The sequence below is a fragment of the Triturus cristatus genome, chromosome 7 (assembly GCF_964204655.1).
Source record: "Triturus cristatus chromosome 7, aTriCri1.1, whole genome shotgun sequence".
In the NCBI taxonomy this organism is placed as follows: domain Eukaryota; kingdom Metazoa; phylum Chordata; class Amphibia; order Caudata; family Salamandridae; genus Triturus; species Triturus cristatus.
Window position 1 is genome coordinate 432,217,793 of NC_140590.1, and position 17,577 is coordinate 432,235,369.

Genomic DNA, 17,577 nt, shown 5'->3' on the forward strand with positions numbered 1-17,577 from the left:
TCAGGGGTACACACATGGCAATATAATGCAATTAAAGTGCCTTACGTAACTAGATTATTTACTGTGTTTGCTTTTCTCTGGCTGCTGCACAGATGGGAGGAAGGCAGTAATTAACTATAGACTTTAGAATACCGTTTTGTGTTTGAGAGTCCTGGGCTACACTATTCTACATGGAATTTTAGGTCTAGCTAGACAGTGCAACTGTAGCCTTACCTTATGTGATCAACAAAAAAAGAGCTTTCAGAATCCTACTGAGAGGAGCTTAGGTTCCACCTACATGTTGGTTCAGCTTTGATTGGGGCAAATTGTGCTTCCACTAAAAAGATTGCTTGTACTCTGTACACATTATTTCGTACCCCAAAGGTACCCTTTCCTGCACGACATCTTGCAGGCATCTACCAGTCTTTCAGCATCTATTTGATTAGTGGGCAAGAGTATAAACATAGTAAGCTGGCTGATGTTGTGGTGGAAATTCTAGAGTGCCAATTTGACAACCGAGTCATTTTCAAAACGCCATGCCCATTGTTAAGTTTCTTGACACTTGCTGATGAATCAAGATTCCTTGGAGACATTGAAATTAGTCTTTACAGTAAGACATATACACAAATGGTGAAGGGACTTGCATTCTTATATACATTTTGTCCAACCAAGATGTAGAATTTTGGGATACAAAACTGCATTGATCTTACAATATTGTGGTCTCCACATGCAACCCATAGAAATCCAGACCAAAGATAAAGGAGAAAAAAAGGCACCCTGAGTATTTAGATACTATTCTTAATCTGAAATTGGTTCTGCCTTTTCATGACATTTGGAATATATTCAGTCTTTGATGTGCTTTTAAATGGCTCTGTTGGCTGTATAAACAGTCTGTGTACTAGTGATCATTCTACCGGCAACCTCACCACACTGATTAGAGTTCTAATTTGCAACACATTGCAAAAAAAGCATTCTGTTGTAAGAGATGTAAAATTAATTTATGTATACATTAAAGATTTAATTCATCAGTACAATGTAGAAGTGACAAAATATTCAACAAAAAATATTGTGTTCACATAAAATTTATTTTCATCTAGACCTCTGTGTATAGTACATTATGTACAGTATATAGCCAATCGCAAAGTTAGTCATATTATATGATCATCCTCTACTTTGGACTGTCACACCTCCTTATTCTTCAGCCTTCTGTAAAAAAAAGAACAAGGGTGTGTTTTAATGTTCGCCAATTTTACAAAACGCGACATTTTTGCAAATAATCAACATGTTGGCAATTACTAAAAATGTGTACAATGATTTGGACATATGATGCATATATTGGGCTGCACGTTCCTAAGGAAGGCTGGCCGTCCCATTTGTCCAAATTGACATCTCATCAGTTATAAGAATTAATAGGTCGAGGACTACAAGACATTCAGTAAAACATTAGCATAATGATTTATCTTAACCCATTTACTGCTCTACTAATAATATATGGCTGTCATGAAAAGTGTACCAAGTAAAGGAGGTTTCTCTTCAGTGTTTGTAAAAGGGTTGTACAAAGATTGGAAAAAGTACCTGATAAAGGAGCATATCGTACACTCAGAGTTAATAATATATGTTTATTGGCTAGCCGATTTTATTTGTGTTAGCTATATTTTCATAAGGGGGCTCAATTAGGCCTGGGCGGTGAACTCCGCTCTGTTCGTGGGGTTTTCTGTACTCCACGCTCCGTGGAGCTCGCGGGGGTGCAGAAAACTCTGCTCCGTGTAGTGCAGTAAAGTTTTTTCCCCGCTCATGGTCACCAACGGTAAGTTGACGAGCGCCAGCTGCTGCTCGGATAGAATTTCTACCTGAGTGGCAGGAAGATCAGCGCAAATGGTAGTTCGCACCACACTCCGCCACTTGCGGAACTCCGCAGAGTTTTTTGTCACTTCACAGAGTTCCGCGCAGCGGATCTCCGCGAACTCTGCCCAGGACCGGGCTCAAATTTCATTCTTCAGTGATACAATGTTAAACTATGAAATTTAAATGACATTTTGCTCCATTTTCGAGAGTGCAATGTCTTGCTATAGAACTGTAGCCCTCAGGTCATTTGAACATAATTAATATTTAAAGAGCATACGTCCTCAATGAACAGGAGTATTAGATGTAACGTAATGAATGTAATTCAAAATTTCTGTGGTAAAATGCTTCTAACCTACCATTGCATTGAGAGGCTACTATCTAGTTAAGTTGTTCAGATGACCTTTTAAATAGTGAGATTAAACGCCAGAGAATTCATTTAATTTCCACCAAAGATACAAGATCAGCTGCATTAATAAACTAAGACAATTTGAACATGCTTGCATTGTATGTGCTCTGGACAAAACAATCTAGAGCCTTTTGTCACCTGTACATTGTTAGATATTCTGAAAGGTACACAATATTTGTATGCAAATAATCCCATCCCAACCAACTCCAACATGCTTAAAAGGCCATGAACCTCGATTAGCACAACTTTATTACTCTTGATACTATATAGAAGGTTAAACAAAACCACTTTTACCTTGCCCATGTCGCGGCTCTTGACTCTGAGCTTGTTGACCTGGGACTCCGCAATGTCAGCACGCTCAGCAGCCTCCTCCAGTTCATGCTGAGTCTTTCTGAATCTGGAGAGGTGGGTGTTGGCTTGTTCTTCCTGAAACAATTAGAATATCTCATCCCATTAGCGCAATCTAGGACTGGAGTTTCAGAAACTTTAGGCAAATATGTATTCTAAAGTTTAAAATAAGTTCAAGGAAAGCCAAGTCCCTAATATTTGACATTAATTAAAATGCGTGATAGAATGAAAATTAAGTACTCAGTTGATACTTTTAAAAGTTCAATCAATTTCTATTATCTATGTGAAAAAGTAACATTAGTGTGATGCAAGATGGATGGGTGAACTTCATTGGTTAGGATATTAAAGCAAAAAGAAATTGATGTCAAAATCAAAAGCAAACAGCAAGGATTTCAAAGTGGTACAGTATTCACCTGTTTGATGCATATTATAAAATCTGTAATTGACAATTAAGTAGGGCCAGAATTCCTCACACTGAAAGACAGTCTCAAATTCATACACTTTTTGTTTTTTATTATTTCAAAAGGCTACAAAGGTTTTTGGGGTTCCAAAAATTGGCAGTAGTTTCAATGTCGCTGGTCCTTTCTGAAGAACAAGATTGCCCAGTTGTAACATTTCCCAATGAAATGACTGATAAATTACTGCTGCACATTATATCCGTATCAAAGCATTTCTTTATTTATAACTTGACAGACTGTTTTTCGTGCCTTAGTTACGCTAATTTCCACAATCAATTTAAAGTTGTGCTGAAGCAATTTCTTGTGCTGGATTGCAGTGGGTGGATCTTGATGGCCAGTTAACTTGGGGGAAAAACTATTTTTGCAGTTTGACATCGATACTTTAGTTTGTAATGCTGTTCTGAAAAGATGACTTACCGCTTCCTCTGCTTGTCTCTTGTAAGCTTTCACCTTCAGCTGCAACTTGTCCACCAAGTCCTGGAGCCGTAAGACATTCTTCTTGTCCTCTTCAGACTATGAATAAAAGAGTTAGTATTCATCAAGAACAAACTCGCTTATGTGATCTGTTAATAGTCTGAAGAATTGCCCCCGACCAAGGGTTTTATGTTTTACCTGATAGGTAACCTCCTTGAGTCGCCGTTCATACTTGCGCACTCCCTTAATAGATTCTGCTCCACGCTTCTGCTCTGCTTCTAGCTCATTCTCTAGTTCCCGCACCTGTAACACAATACTCTTGTTATGAAAAATCAATTCATTGTATTAATGTATACAATGCTATAAAACCTATTGCACCAAACACAGAGGATGCACTGCAATTGGGAAGTAGCTAGGTTACTGGCATGGCTCCCAAAAGGAAGGATGTGACTTGAATTTGGCAGAGAAGAATATATTGATGACCTATGTGGAACGCAGATTATTGATGTCTTATATGAATGTGAAGTGAGTTATCGATAATAAGACCTACTACTTATGAAATTCCTTCACAGTGCAAATGATTTTAGGATTGTAAGCAACATTTGAATGGCTATTATAGATGATTTATTAGAAATATGTCCTCCATCGTGATAGCAGTGCAGTTGTCTTCTTAAGATGTAGGATAGAGGGAATCCAATATAGTAAAATATGAGGTTCACAGAATACAGTTGTAGCAAATTAAAACTTAACACCATGAACCTCTAAATTTCCTAAAGACCTTTTCATCTTTGAGCTGTTACATATATGTATGCCTTGGTGTGCTCCAAGTGAAGCTGCATTTTATACTAAACAAGTTGTATACTTGGAATATTATGTAAGAGTCGGTGTAGATCCTGGAAGATCTAAGTCTAATACTATCACTGGGTTTATATCCTCAGTTATTTAATGTTCCTTGTGTGCCTTAGTTGCTCCATGATTGCAATTATTACCGCCTGACACAGACGTGCATCTAAAGCACCCAGATTGTCCTAATGTGCAAAGTGCAAACATCTTAATGTAGTCTCTGTTACTTCCTTAGTGGTAATGGAAATGCTATCAAGGTGTAAACCATAGTTAACCACTTACAACACTGCAATACAAATGCCCACATTTCTGATCTGAGATGGCATGGTATGGGGAAATAATGACTGAACATCACTTGGGTCGGAATGGAGTCTGTATTTTATAAAAGTAGTGCAAGACAGAATGAATTGGAGCACTATTATTGCTCTCAGTACCCACTGTAAATTAGTGGGCTTCCACTTGGCATGTGTAGCAGATGGTTAAAATGACTCATCATTTATTCACCAATATTTTCTACTTCAATGCATACCCTGGCTTCCAGTTTCTGAAGCTGCTTTTTGCCACCTTTTAGAGCCAGTTGCTCAGCCTCATCCAGTCGGTGTTGAAGGTCTTTTACGGTCTGATCCAAGTTCTTCTTCATTCTCTCTAGATGGGAGCTTGTGTCTTGTTCCTTCTTGAGCTCCTCTGCCATCATTGCAGCCTAGTTAGGTACAGTAATAAATAATGAACCTCAATAAAGCCTCAGTAAACATCGTAATTGTCATTGATTTTAAAATTGATGATAGGATTTGGTCAATGAATATCATAAAATTATTAACTTATACAAAGATTCAGTTTGTGTTCCCTATAAACAACAATTTAGGAGAACAGGCACAACTTACATCTGTGATTGCCTTTTTAGCTTTTTCTTCTGCATTTCTTGCCTCCTGGATTGCTTCTTCTACTTCACTCTGAAGTTGAGCATTATCAGTCTCCATTTTCTTCTTTGTGTTAATAAGGCTAGTGTTCTATTGATAATATTTGAAACATATTTAATGATTTCATTTTCACACTGATGTTTTTAAACATTTTGAAAGCATATATGTTTTACTTTAGTTTAAAAAAAAATTAAAATGAGTTAATTTTATCGACATGCTTTCCCCATCATACAGCCCAGCAATTTAGACAATCACCACAATATCGATAACACAATTTTGCATATCAAAAGAAATATAGTGAACCAAAACCAGTAGAATGACTCAACACAGCTCATGAAAGTCAATGACTTTTTAGCAGAGTGTAGATAATAGGAGTTGGGAGATGCACATATAAAAACTGGTAATATAATGAATTTAAGAACTTAGGATATTTAAGGGTTAAAGATCCGTAGCATGATGTATAAGTACACCAAGCGATTTGGAACTGGGTTTAGGAACCGAAACTAAAACCGCAAGTTAGGACCTTAAGGGAAGCAGAGTTGGGCAAATAATTGAGCATATCCCTTATTGTGCTCGATAAATCTACGTGAGAATTAGCAATAGAGAGCAGAAAACCATTTACAATTGCTTGAAGTGGATTTACAGCATACTCCAATAATCCCCGCAATAGGGAGATATCAATAAAAAAAGATCAGACAAGAACAATAATTTTAGTTTCATAACATGACAACTAATCAAGCAGAAGATGTCTGACCATCATGGAGTTAGTGCTAGTACATGTTGGAATCTAAGGGACTAAGGGCCATATGTAGGTAACCTAATACCGGTCGGTAACGGACGATTTTCGGTAAATATCCCGTTACCGACCGGTATTTAGGCTTGTGCTATGTAGGGGGAACATTTCAGGATTCGTTAATTTACCGAATCGGTAAAATTACCGAATCGGTAATTTTACCGATTCGGTAAATACCGAATCCTGAAATGAGATGTAGGTGACACTCAAATGAGTGATGTGTAGGGAAAATAATTCGGTATTTAGCACCAAATATATGTTGGTGCTAAATACCGAATTCATTGCAAAAAGCAATATTTTGCTGGACTAACAGTGCCATGTGGCAGACATACATGCCCTTAGGGCATGTATGTGCGCCACATGTGCACACATGCAGGAATCAGGGGTGCAACAGGGTGTCAATGTGACACCCTGCCACCCTTGAATGTGCTCCCCCCCATTACCGAATCGGTATTTACCGATTCGGTAATGAGGCATACCTTCCCATTGATTCCTATGGGCCTCCAGGCCCATAGGAATCAATGGGAAGGTATGCCTCATTACCGAATCGGTAAATATCGATTTCGGTAATTACCTAATTTCTCCGATTCGGTAATATTTACCGAATGATTACCTACATACGAGTTACCACTTCTTAAATACCGAATCGGTAAAGTTCGGTATTTAAGAAGTGGTAACTTGTATGCTACCTACCAATGTGAGGGAAAGCACAAAATTCCTGAAAGAGTATGCTGAAATTGTGGGTTTTGGATGAAAAAAGATGTGGAGAGAAGTGAATGAAAATCTGTGAAACACTTCTGACATGGCATACCTGAGTGTGTAAGAGCTGCACACGCTCTGTAACATCGAGAAGTTCCTGTTCAGCTACTTTGCGGCCACGCTCAGTCTGTTCCAGAGCAGCTCTCATCTCCTCAATTTCTGCAGCCATCAGGTTACTTCTGCGCTCTACCATGGCCACTTGTTCTTTCAAATCTTCATTGCTTCGAAGAGAATCATCCAGGTGAATTTGGGCATCCTGTGTGTGAACAAAAGGAGGTAAACATATGTGAACTAACATTCTTGGAAGTAATTATTAATAGCTAGCATCTCTATAAGAAAGCAGTACCTTAAGCTGTCCTTGAACATTCCTCAGTTGTTTCTGAGCTTCAGCTGCCTGGCGGTTCGCATGTCCCAACTGAATTTCCATCTCATTCAGATCGCCTTCCATCTTCTTCTTTAGCCTGAGGGCATCATTTCTACTCCTGATCTCAGAGTCTAGGGTGCTTTGCAAGGATTCCATTGCCCTCTGACTACTCCTCTTGATTTGATCGATCTCTTCATCCTTCTCAGCAATCTTTCTATCGATATCAGATTTCACCTGGTTCAGTTCCATCTGAACACGGAGGATCTTTGCTTCTTCATGTTCCAGTGATGCCTGCAGGTGTGTAAATGCATTACTTAATTGATATCATATTTCAAATTCGAAACAGTATTCATTCATATTTACCTAATTTTCCATAAATAGATTATAATGCTCTGTTATGACAATACATACCTCTGCTTCTTCCAGTGCAGAATGAAGTTCACCTTTCTCCTGTTCAAGTTGTTTCTTGGATTTTTCCAATTCATGAATACTCTTTCCACCTTCAGCAATTTGTTCCGTTAAGTCAGAAATCTCCTCTGAAAGGAATAAACTTGTAATTTGAGTAAAACGCACACAATATTAATAGTTATTTTTCTTTTTTGAATGAAGACATGATGTAAGGATCAATTTGCAACTTCACAGTACACCAACCACAAGGGGCAAAAAATGAAAAGCTAAATTAAGGTTCTTTTTCCTACACCCTTGCTTCTAACACACGGTTCTTTGGTGAGGCAGAAAGTTTATTTACATAGTGAGATTACAAGAAAGGATGCAATATCTTTCCTCCGTGGATGTGAGATACGTAAGCAAGAACATACATTTTGTTCTATGTGAAAATACTGAAAATTGTAAATAATAATGCATTAAGTGGAAAATTTTGATTTCTAAGAGATTGACCTAATTGTAGCTAGAATAAAGGCCTTTACTTTGAAAACAAATACATTGTTTATCGCAATATTTTACCACTTGAACGTATGGATGATATCCCTAACAGCTCCTTCTTCGCACCTTCATTTCACAAGATACATTTTGGGTGAGAAAATGATTGGATGATAACTGTAAATCTAGTAACCAGCTCCCTTGGATATAGGTAGGATGAGTGGAAGGGTTGAAACGGCGGGTCCAGGGGTAGAGTGATAATAGATCCACTGGGTTTGGAGAGGGACATGGCACTTGTCAAGGTTTAGAGACAGAAACAGAGATTAGAGATGGATCTTAGAGGAAAGTGTAACTGACTGCGGAATGAGAACTAGGGACACATCAATGAGATGGACTCAGATTCCATGAGAGGGACACACATTGGTAGTTTCCAAAGAACCATGATTAATTTGTATTTTGACAATATTCTAGGTTGTAGGGCAGAGTATGATTAGGGAAATATTGTCTGACAGGAATATCATTTCACACATAACGTTGACAAAAATTGTGTCCCATTGGGTGTAGATGTTTATTTAGGAGACAATAATTCTATCTGGCAAAATTATGGTTCTGATGTTATGGCACAACACCATTAATCTGAAGTTGTTCTTAAAACACAATACCTAATTTCCAAAATTGGAAAATTGCATCTTCCAAACTAAATCACAAATGGTATCAATGGACACAGTGGGTCGAAATCAAAAGACATATCAAGCGCTGGAGTTTGGAATGCAAATTTGGAATGCAGTCAGTACTTACGTTGGAGGTTTTTGTTTTCTCTCTTCAGAGTCTCAAGATGGTCCAATGATTCCTCGTATGCATTTTTTATTTTGAAGATTTCAGTACTCAGTGATCTTGACTCCTTCAGAGCTGCTTCAAGCTCAGCCTGTGCTTCATCATGTTTCTGTTTCCACTCTACCAGCACCTATATAGGTAGGCAGGACACAAACTACATCAATGATGTATCTCTTTGATCTAGAAGAGACCTCTGTACAATGTAAAATTCAAGCTATGTCATATTTGCGTTGTTAGCTACAGAATCATGCAGTAAACAGAATCATTCTTAATATAAGCAATAAAAGTCAGCACTAAATTGTGAAAATCATGTCTCACCTTCGCCTGTCTTTTTGACATTTTGGGCAATATTTATCAACATTGTGCTGGTGCAAAGTTCCCAAAAATTAAGCAAACCATTAATTGTAAAATGTTGATTTGTTATTTGCTTTCTAGCACAAAACATGTTTTGTGCTGGAGAGGTACCTAAAGATAACATAAAGTAGGGCTTTGTGCTGCTTTGCTTTACTTTGCATCAAGGGGGTATCCCATGTGTGATGCAAGGGCATTCTCATGCTATCATCCACAGTTTGTTTGATGCAAGCCCATTCTACTAACAATGTTAAAAAGACCTTTATGCAAAACATTATGCCTAATCGATAAAGGTGCAAAGTTAGAGAAATGTTATTTCTCAAAACTTCTTAAGCTTTGCATGTGTGTTGCACTGTACAACACCCATACAAAGTTGGAAAAGTTGTATTAGTCTAAGCATATTGTTTTGTATTGGAGTTGAATTTTCCAAGAGCAACAAACCAGAAACCGTAAAAGCCTCATTCAATGGCATAAACCTTGACAGCTTTGAATCCCAAATTTCACTGAATGCCATTGCACTTGGATTCGCCCTGGAAACCAACCACACCTTCAAGGGCCATATTGCAAAAAACACAAGGACAGCCTGGCACCACCTCTCTTCTAAAATGTTTATTCAGGAAAGTGACTTCAAAGCTTCCATTGAAGACCTTGTGCTCTCACATCAGGATGTTGGCAACTTCCAATTCCACAACTCCACATTGGCCCCACTTAAGGACCTCCTCCATGCTATAGCATGTCTCATTCAGTGCCAGAAAAAATATGTTCACATCGCCCCATCATGATGGAACTCCATTGGTTCCACTTGCCAGACCACACCATCGTCAAATCCAGCTGTATCATTTAAAAAGCCATCATGACCAGCATTGCCACATATCTTGCAGACAAGCTAACCCTCCCCGGTGGTTCTCAGCTTACTAGCAGCCAGAACACCATCAGACTGCAGGCTAAGAAGTGTGAAAAAGAAAAATCAAGACAGAAGGCATTTTCCATCAATGCACTTAGAATCATTGAGGATGCATCTGTTTCAAGAACACTATATCACAATGCATTAACAATCCACTAACCAGCCACCTCTCTTATAGTTAAGTGATTGTATTTCTGTCTGTGATCCTGTACAATGCCTTGCTGCCTTTTGTCTAGGTCTGCACTATAGAAGTCCCACGTACTTGCATACAAACATATGCTGGACATTATACACACACACTATAGTGGAAAGTTGTGTGTGCTTCTAGTGTGCCAGCACACAAGACGAAAGCAGTAGCACTATATCTTTGTAGATATGATGCTTTTCTGTCCTGTTCCTTTTATGAAACACAGCACAGCAACTTTCCTTGCTCTACTTCGTTACTTGACATAATAGTGAATTTGTGCTTTTATTCCTTCTTGGGAATAAACTTCCACACTTTATTACGTAACAGAATCAGTGTACTGTGAAGAAGTAATTTTGGAATTTTGTTTTCAGGAGTTAATGGTTCTGGGCTGAGTATAGAGCTGGCTCAGGATCCGTGCACCTGCTTCTCTTCTTTTCATATGTTCATAACTAACCAGTAGGTAAGATTACAGTCCCGAATTTAAGGTACATATTATGTCATAATGAGTCAGTGGACAATTCAAAGGCATCTTCAAACGATTACGAGCACTCAATTTTGCTATTCATCTATATATTGGCCTAACAACATCCTATGAATGGAACATCTGTTGTGTGTACTCAAGAAGTAAAATATAAAAATCTGTAAAACACAGATTACCAAGGAACACTAATCCAGGACATAACTATGCCTCTTGAATTACCTTGTCGAAGTTCTTCTGCTTCTTGTCAAGAGCTGCACAGGCTGAGTTTGATCTCTCTACATCAATCATAAGATCCTCAACTTCACCTTGAAGCCTCTGTTTTGTTTTTTCCAAAGAGGCACATTTAGAATTAACAGCCTCAATTTGCTCCTCTGCCTCCTGTAGGCGCTGAGCAAGCTTTTTCCTTAAAGAGAAAACGATTGAGATTTTTAGCACAAGGGCTTTAATAACACCATAGGATTGATAGGAAATACTACTATTTTTACTGCTCTGCTCTACATTGTAGTTTGTCACAGGAAGCGAAGTCTTAGCTCAGACATTTTGCAGTGAAGTGTTGTTCTATGCCATGAAGCAGGAAATGTTGCTGTTCTATTGCACTTCAGCAGGTGTTTTTTAACATTCATGTTCACAATATTGTATTATATAAAATGTGATAAGCTACACACAGTGTTTCAAATAGGAATTTAAACAGTGATGCTATTAAGTAGTTGAGATGCAATAAAGTGACACCATATTTTTTGTGAAATGCATTGCAACAGAATCTAGGCATTTCTGTATTACAGGTAGTAAAGCTCACATTCAGTGAGAAGGTGCAGCTGCCTGAAACACAGTTCCAAAGAATGAGACTGGAGCAAAGAGTAACTATATTGAGCTAAAGTTCAATCTCACAAAAGCAAAACATCGAAATTTGCAAAGATTCATGAATGATCTACTTGGTCTCTCTCCTCATTTGTCTTTACTTCTATGTCATCCACTTTCCCCATTTGGTACAAATATTCATAGTTTTAATGTATCCATATTTGTTTAGTTATGTTGCAGAGTTATGAATATTTTCTTTCATATTTAATAACAAAAGCGATATAATGTTTTCATGTTCAAGTTCTAATGTACTTTTTAATTCTGTCATATTAGACTTGTTTTTATTACATTTTTAATACGTGAAATATAAAAAAGAAAATAAATACTTACTTGGCCTCTTCCAGCTCCTCTGTCCGTTGTATAGCATCTGTCTCATATTTGGTTCTCCACTGAGCAACTTCCCCATTAGCTTTGGACAGTGCTCGTTGCAGCTCAGCCTTGGCCTCCTGCTCCTCTTCATATTGTTCACGCAGTAAGTCGCAGTCATGGCGGGCAGATTGCAGACCATGTGCCAAAGCATTCTTAGCCTGTAGTATGTTGATATACAATTAAATGTGGTTATTCTTTTTACATTTTCCTCTTGATCCAGTGCAAGGTCAACTGTAGCAAACAAATGATGCTATGCATTGTATGAATGGGCACAGTGCCTAATATAGCCAAATACTTTACAATGGTTGAATCTGTTTACCTATAACAATATTCTGTAGGAAAAGAACCACACTAGTGGTTGACAACCTAGGGGCCGATTCACAGAACTAATCTGAGACAAAATCCTAAACTTACTACTTTTGGTATTCACAGAAGACACTTACGATTTTTGGTCTTCACAGAATGCACTTATGACTCCTAACTTTACATCCGCACTCGGGCCGAAACAACGAACAATAAGTGGCATGCAATGAAGAAATCATGTGCTTGTACTAAAAAAACATATAAAAGACATGCATAGGTGCTGGATAATAGGCAGTGGTCCCAGTGATAGACTAGATGACAGGGTGTATTGCTTGTTGGTTTTTGAGACTCAAATCAATATTGAAGCTATGAGTGGGTACAACAATAAAGTATGCAACCCAAAAGACATTAGAATAGATCAAAATCCATTATGAAATTCTTATTCGTATGAGTAATAAAGAATTCATTTTCAGATGAAATTTGACAAGAGAAGACAACGCCATGTAATGTAGGGAGAACTTTTATTCTGGGTAGGCTGAGCTCTGGCCATGGGATTATTTACTACCTTTGAAAGCTAGTGTGATATATAAAATAACAATACCATTGTAATGTAACTGGCAACTTAGGATGCGACCTACTGTACATCTTTCTGTATTCCTTTTCAGTCCCTTTACCCATCAAAAGACCTCTGCACCATTTATACACTGCAAAACAGTTGTTTTCAAGCTATGACTGACTAAGCAACTTGTGCTCACTCACACTTTATGAACACTCTAATTCAAGAACTATGAAGTTGTGTTGAGTTTGTTTTAAATGTCTCACTTATTTGCTTAATGCAATGTACCAAACTATTTTCACTGATTCACTATGTCATCTTTCTGTCATTTTTATATCAAATTAATGCAGTTCTTCTAATATATAATAGTGATATTATGGGTCAATTTGGAGTTCTGGCCTGTAAACGTATATTTTTGGGAACAGAACTCATTTATAAAATACAAAAGCTACATAAGATGCAGTTAGAGCAAATCTATTAATCACACCCTGACTGCGAAGCATAATTAATATTTGGTTTGTACACTGATATGTCTTTGAAGAAAATATCTGCTCTCTAAATTGGTTAAAGATGGGTACATAACATCAGCATGCCATTACATAACTTTGCTGAAATTATTAGTTTCATATAGGGTGATATTGTTTACCTTTATCTCTTCCTCAAGGTGCCTTTTCAGCTCCTCCAGTTGCTGGGTAAAAGCTTGCTTGCCTCTACTTAGCTGAGAAATTAAGGACTCTTTTTCATCTAACTGGCGAGAAAATTCACCTGAAAGTATAGGTCATTTAAGGGTTACCATATTTGTCTGACATGTGCTGTATGCATGCTATTCTCAAAGCAAAGTCATACTGGTTAAACTTTTCATTTACCATTCTCTGTTGATAGGCGAGCTCTCTGTGTGTTGAGATCATTGATTATTCGCTGATGCTCTTCATCTTTTGTCTTAATTTCACTGAGTTGATCCTCAAGGGTTCTACATGTTTTCTCTAGGTTAGCCTTTTAAAAATGTAAAATATTGATAATTTGTAACAATTATTTTTATTAAATATCACCACATTTTAAATTTGTTTAATACACACTTCCCGCCTGTGTTAAAGAAAACTTACTTTTGCTTTAGAGACAGACTCCATGTTACTTGCAAGGTCATCAATCTCCATCTTTAGTTCACTCTTCTCCTTTTCCAGCTTCTGTTTGACTCTTTGCAAGTTGTCAATTTGCTCCCCAAGTTCTGCTACACTGTCTGCATGTTTCTTGCGCAGAGCAGCTGCTGTCGCCTCATGCTGCAAAGTTGACTCCTCGAGATCGCGGCGCATTTTCTGGAACTCTGCCTCTCGCTTCTTGTTCATCTCAATTTGAGCTGATGTGGCCCCACCGGCTTCCTCTAGCCTCTCACTGATCTCTTCAAGTTCTCTGGAGAGATCAGCTCTTTGCTTCTCTGTTTTAGCTCGAGCTGCTCGTTCTGCTTCAATCTCCTCTTCAAGTTCTTCAATGCGAGCCTGGAAAAATAGGAATTATTAAGCTTGTAAAACAGTGCATGTGTTAATTTACAAAAACTATTGTGTAAAGAACATTGAATGTGTTTGACAATTATTGTTCGATAAAAAAGTACAGAACAGCTTTTATAAAAGCTTGAGTTGAATACACTGTGCTGACCACACTGGTTGAGAAATGAACCCCAGAGTATCCTTGATCTATTTACTTGCAAAGCGGAGAATATGTCTATCTCCTTCATCTACATCCCTCACCAGATCCTGGCATATTGTCAAAGTTGATGTGGATAAGAAAGATAGTTGTTGGAGAAGTTCAGTACTTTTTGTATGCATGCCTAACAATGCTTAAACAAATGTGTAAAATACTTTTCATGTTATTGTTAACAAATATGTTAAAGGTTTAATAAATTATGAATGCAAATTATTAAAAGTTCTTGAAAAATTATTTCAACAATCCTAAAACATTTTACATAATTCAAATATAAAACATCCAACAGATAAGAGCTTTGAATACCTCTACATTAAAACCGCTATGCCTCTGAATAGTTCCAGAGCAATTATCACAACTATAACGGATTTAGCACCTTTTAATGAGAGGTTTCATAAATCACAAGTAACATATGACCTAATATAACACCTTGATAATTTAACCTAGGTCAGATAAGATCATTGTGCAGCACCTACAGAGTTTGAATGATCCTGTGCTTCATGTTTAGTCACAGAACTGACACATCTTTCTTGCCTTAAATATGCAGACCCAAACACCCACAATGGAGAAAACAGTGAAAACCTACAATCTAAATATTATAAATATTTTCTGTGAAGCCATAATAAACAATGGTTAAAAAGGAAAACAATAGTAAACTGTTTTGAGATTTGGTTGGACCATTGGGTAGGGTTGGCTTACAGGGAACAATGATGGAATTGTCAGACTCACTAGCCAGCAATCAAAACTGTGATTATAGAGGTACAGAGGAGCTATTAAAATGCCCTGCATATTTATAACTGAATAAAAACAAACTCATTGTGTTTGTCAATGTACATTTAGTTTGCATCATTGTATAGCAAGATTGTGTTTTCCTTCCCTGCCTTTTGTCCTATGTCACCTTTATGAGCACTGTGCAGTTATAACTCACTATTAGGAATGCCCATATGTGATAAATTATGTTTGTTTAAAAAATGTAGACTCAGACTATTCATACTATAGGTGTACAATTGTTTTCCTTGTAATTTTGAGGTATACACATTTTTTCCACCCCATATTGAAACGATGGGGAAAAAATATGATATCAACTTAGATGATGCCATCCAGGTATGTGCCACAACTTCCTGACACTGGTAGAAGACTAGAAAGGTATGGCCTAACACACCTCCCTATAATTGTTCACGTCTGCTTAAACATTCTTGTTCTGTGAGTCACACTAAAGAGTTAATTTTAAGATAAAACATCGCAAATGATACAATCACACACAGTTTACCTGTAGCTCCTTAATCTTCTTCTGTAGCTGTATACCTAACATCTGTTCATCTTCAATTTTACTTTGGTACTGGCTAATTTCAAACTCCTTTCTGAAAAAATAAATAGTGTGAACAGATGTGTGAGAAGGGTTTCTTCATCAATGTCCTGTATCCTCTCTCATCAAAATAGATTCAGTTCTTCACATTATGGAAATAGTGGCTATATATTGTTCCAAACTCAGATTATACCAGACATAAAAACAAGTATTACATCTTTTATTATAGAAAAGAGGTGGTCATTGACTATTTCTTTGTAAATATATGCATTATGTTACTATAGGGATATTGATGAAATGCTATTGATATAGTGGACAAAATATTCTTTCAGCAACTGGAGGCTTTCCATTTGAAATGTAAGGTGCTTAGAATCCCTTGGACTTTTGTAGGTGGCAATGATAGACTTGGTTGGAAGGAATAACTTGAGGCTCACTAGTTTCATACTTGCATTGACATCTCAATGATCATTTACTAAAGCCAACCCCCAGGAAAGGTTTTTAATTCAACAGCTCCTATTCCACCAAACTAGTGTTCAGGACTGCCTCACTTTTGTTGGGAATATAAAATGTTAGCTCTCTAGTTAGCGAATTAAAACTCTGTTGTGACGCTTCAGTTGTTACCAATGGAGTTAAGTGACAGACTGCTTCTGGTATTGGAATTACTTTTCACTCTGCATGTCAGAATGCTGTACTGAAATGAATGCAGAAGATATTTGAGAACTCGCAGAAAATGTGTCCTCATTTTAGCTTTCTAGAGCACTAACCATACTTATTTCGGCAAAAAGGAACCCCTTATTTTTTCATTTACTTCCGTAACCTCTGTAAGAAATTCATTTCAGTTTTACAGCTTTGACTTCATCATGATGGTATTCAGGTGTACAACACCTTTGTGTGCTCTGAGCCATAGCTACCAAGCGATGAGCTCAGATTTGAATTAACTGAACTTTTTACTGGATCTAAACATTTAGGGCCTCATGTAGGTGGGCTTGCATTTACCACTTCATAAATACCGAATCATACCGATTCGGTATTTATGAAGTGGTAAATGCAATGTAGGTAAATATTACCGATTCGGAAAAATTCGGTAATTACCGAATCGGTATTTACCGATTTGGTAATGAGGCATACCTTCCCATTGATGGGAAGGTATGCCTCATTACCGAATCGGTAAATACCGATTCGGTAATGGGGGAGCACATGCAAGGGTGTCAGGGTGTCACATTGACACCCTGTTGCAACCCTGATTCGGCCATGTGTGCACATGTGGCACACATACATGGCCTAAGGGCATGTATGTCTGCCACATTGCACACTTCTAAGCGCTATAAAATGCATTTACACATCCATTCATTATTTACCACCAACTATTAGTTGGTGGTATATACCGACTCCAAACAACACCCACACACTCCCCCTACATCTCATTTCTGTATTCGGAATTTACCGAATCGGTAAAATTACCGAATCGGTAATTTTACCGATTCGGTAAATTCCGAATACAGAAATTCGCCCCCTACATCTCAAAAGCCAAAATACCGGTCGGTAACGGTATAATTACCGAAAATCGGCCGTTACCGACCGGTATTTGGCTACCTACATGAGGCCCTTAGGGCCTTTATTACCTGTGGTGGACCTCAGGATCCCACCATAGTAATAAACCACTTTCTCCAAAAAAGTATAGGAAAGGTGCTTTCATTTTAGCTTCTGGAGCACCTTCCATAATCTCTA

The 17,577-nt window shown here is 37.7% G+C and overlaps 1 protein-coding gene across 1 annotated transcript in view; it reads right to left on the reverse strand.

Moving 5' to 3' along the window:
• Positions 1-1,045: 1,045 nt before the first annotated feature.
• LOC146809877 (myosin-1B-like) overlaps positions 1,046-17,577 on the reverse strand; it is a 55,731-nt gene continuing 39,199 nt past the window's right edge. The window contains exons 26-41 of the mRNA XM_085616733.1: positions 15,814-15,904; positions 13,952-14,341; positions 13,715-13,841; positions 13,495-13,613; positions 11,951-12,147; positions 10,982-11,165; positions 8,804-8,969; positions 7,538-7,662; positions 7,109-7,417; positions 6,815-7,018; positions 5,175-5,300; positions 4,823-4,993; positions 3,649-3,753; positions 3,454-3,549; positions 2,525-2,656; positions 1,046-1,185 (exon numbers count right to left, since the gene is read on the reverse strand). Coding sequence (XP_085472859.1) covers positions 1,171-1,185; positions 2,525-2,656; positions 3,454-3,549; positions 3,649-3,753; positions 4,823-4,993; positions 5,175-5,300; positions 6,815-7,018; positions 7,109-7,417; positions 7,538-7,662; positions 8,804-8,969; positions 10,982-11,165; positions 11,951-12,147; positions 13,495-13,613; positions 13,715-13,841; positions 13,952-14,341; positions 15,814-15,904 — 2,557 coding nt within the window. The 3' untranslated portion in view covers positions 1,046-1,170. The remainder of the gene's footprint in view (positions 1,186-2,524; positions 2,657-3,453; positions 3,550-3,648; positions 3,754-4,822; positions 4,994-5,174; positions 5,301-6,814; positions 7,019-7,108; positions 7,418-7,537; positions 7,663-8,803; positions 8,970-10,981; positions 11,166-11,950; positions 12,148-13,494; positions 13,614-13,714; positions 13,842-13,951; positions 14,342-15,813; positions 15,905-17,577) is intronic.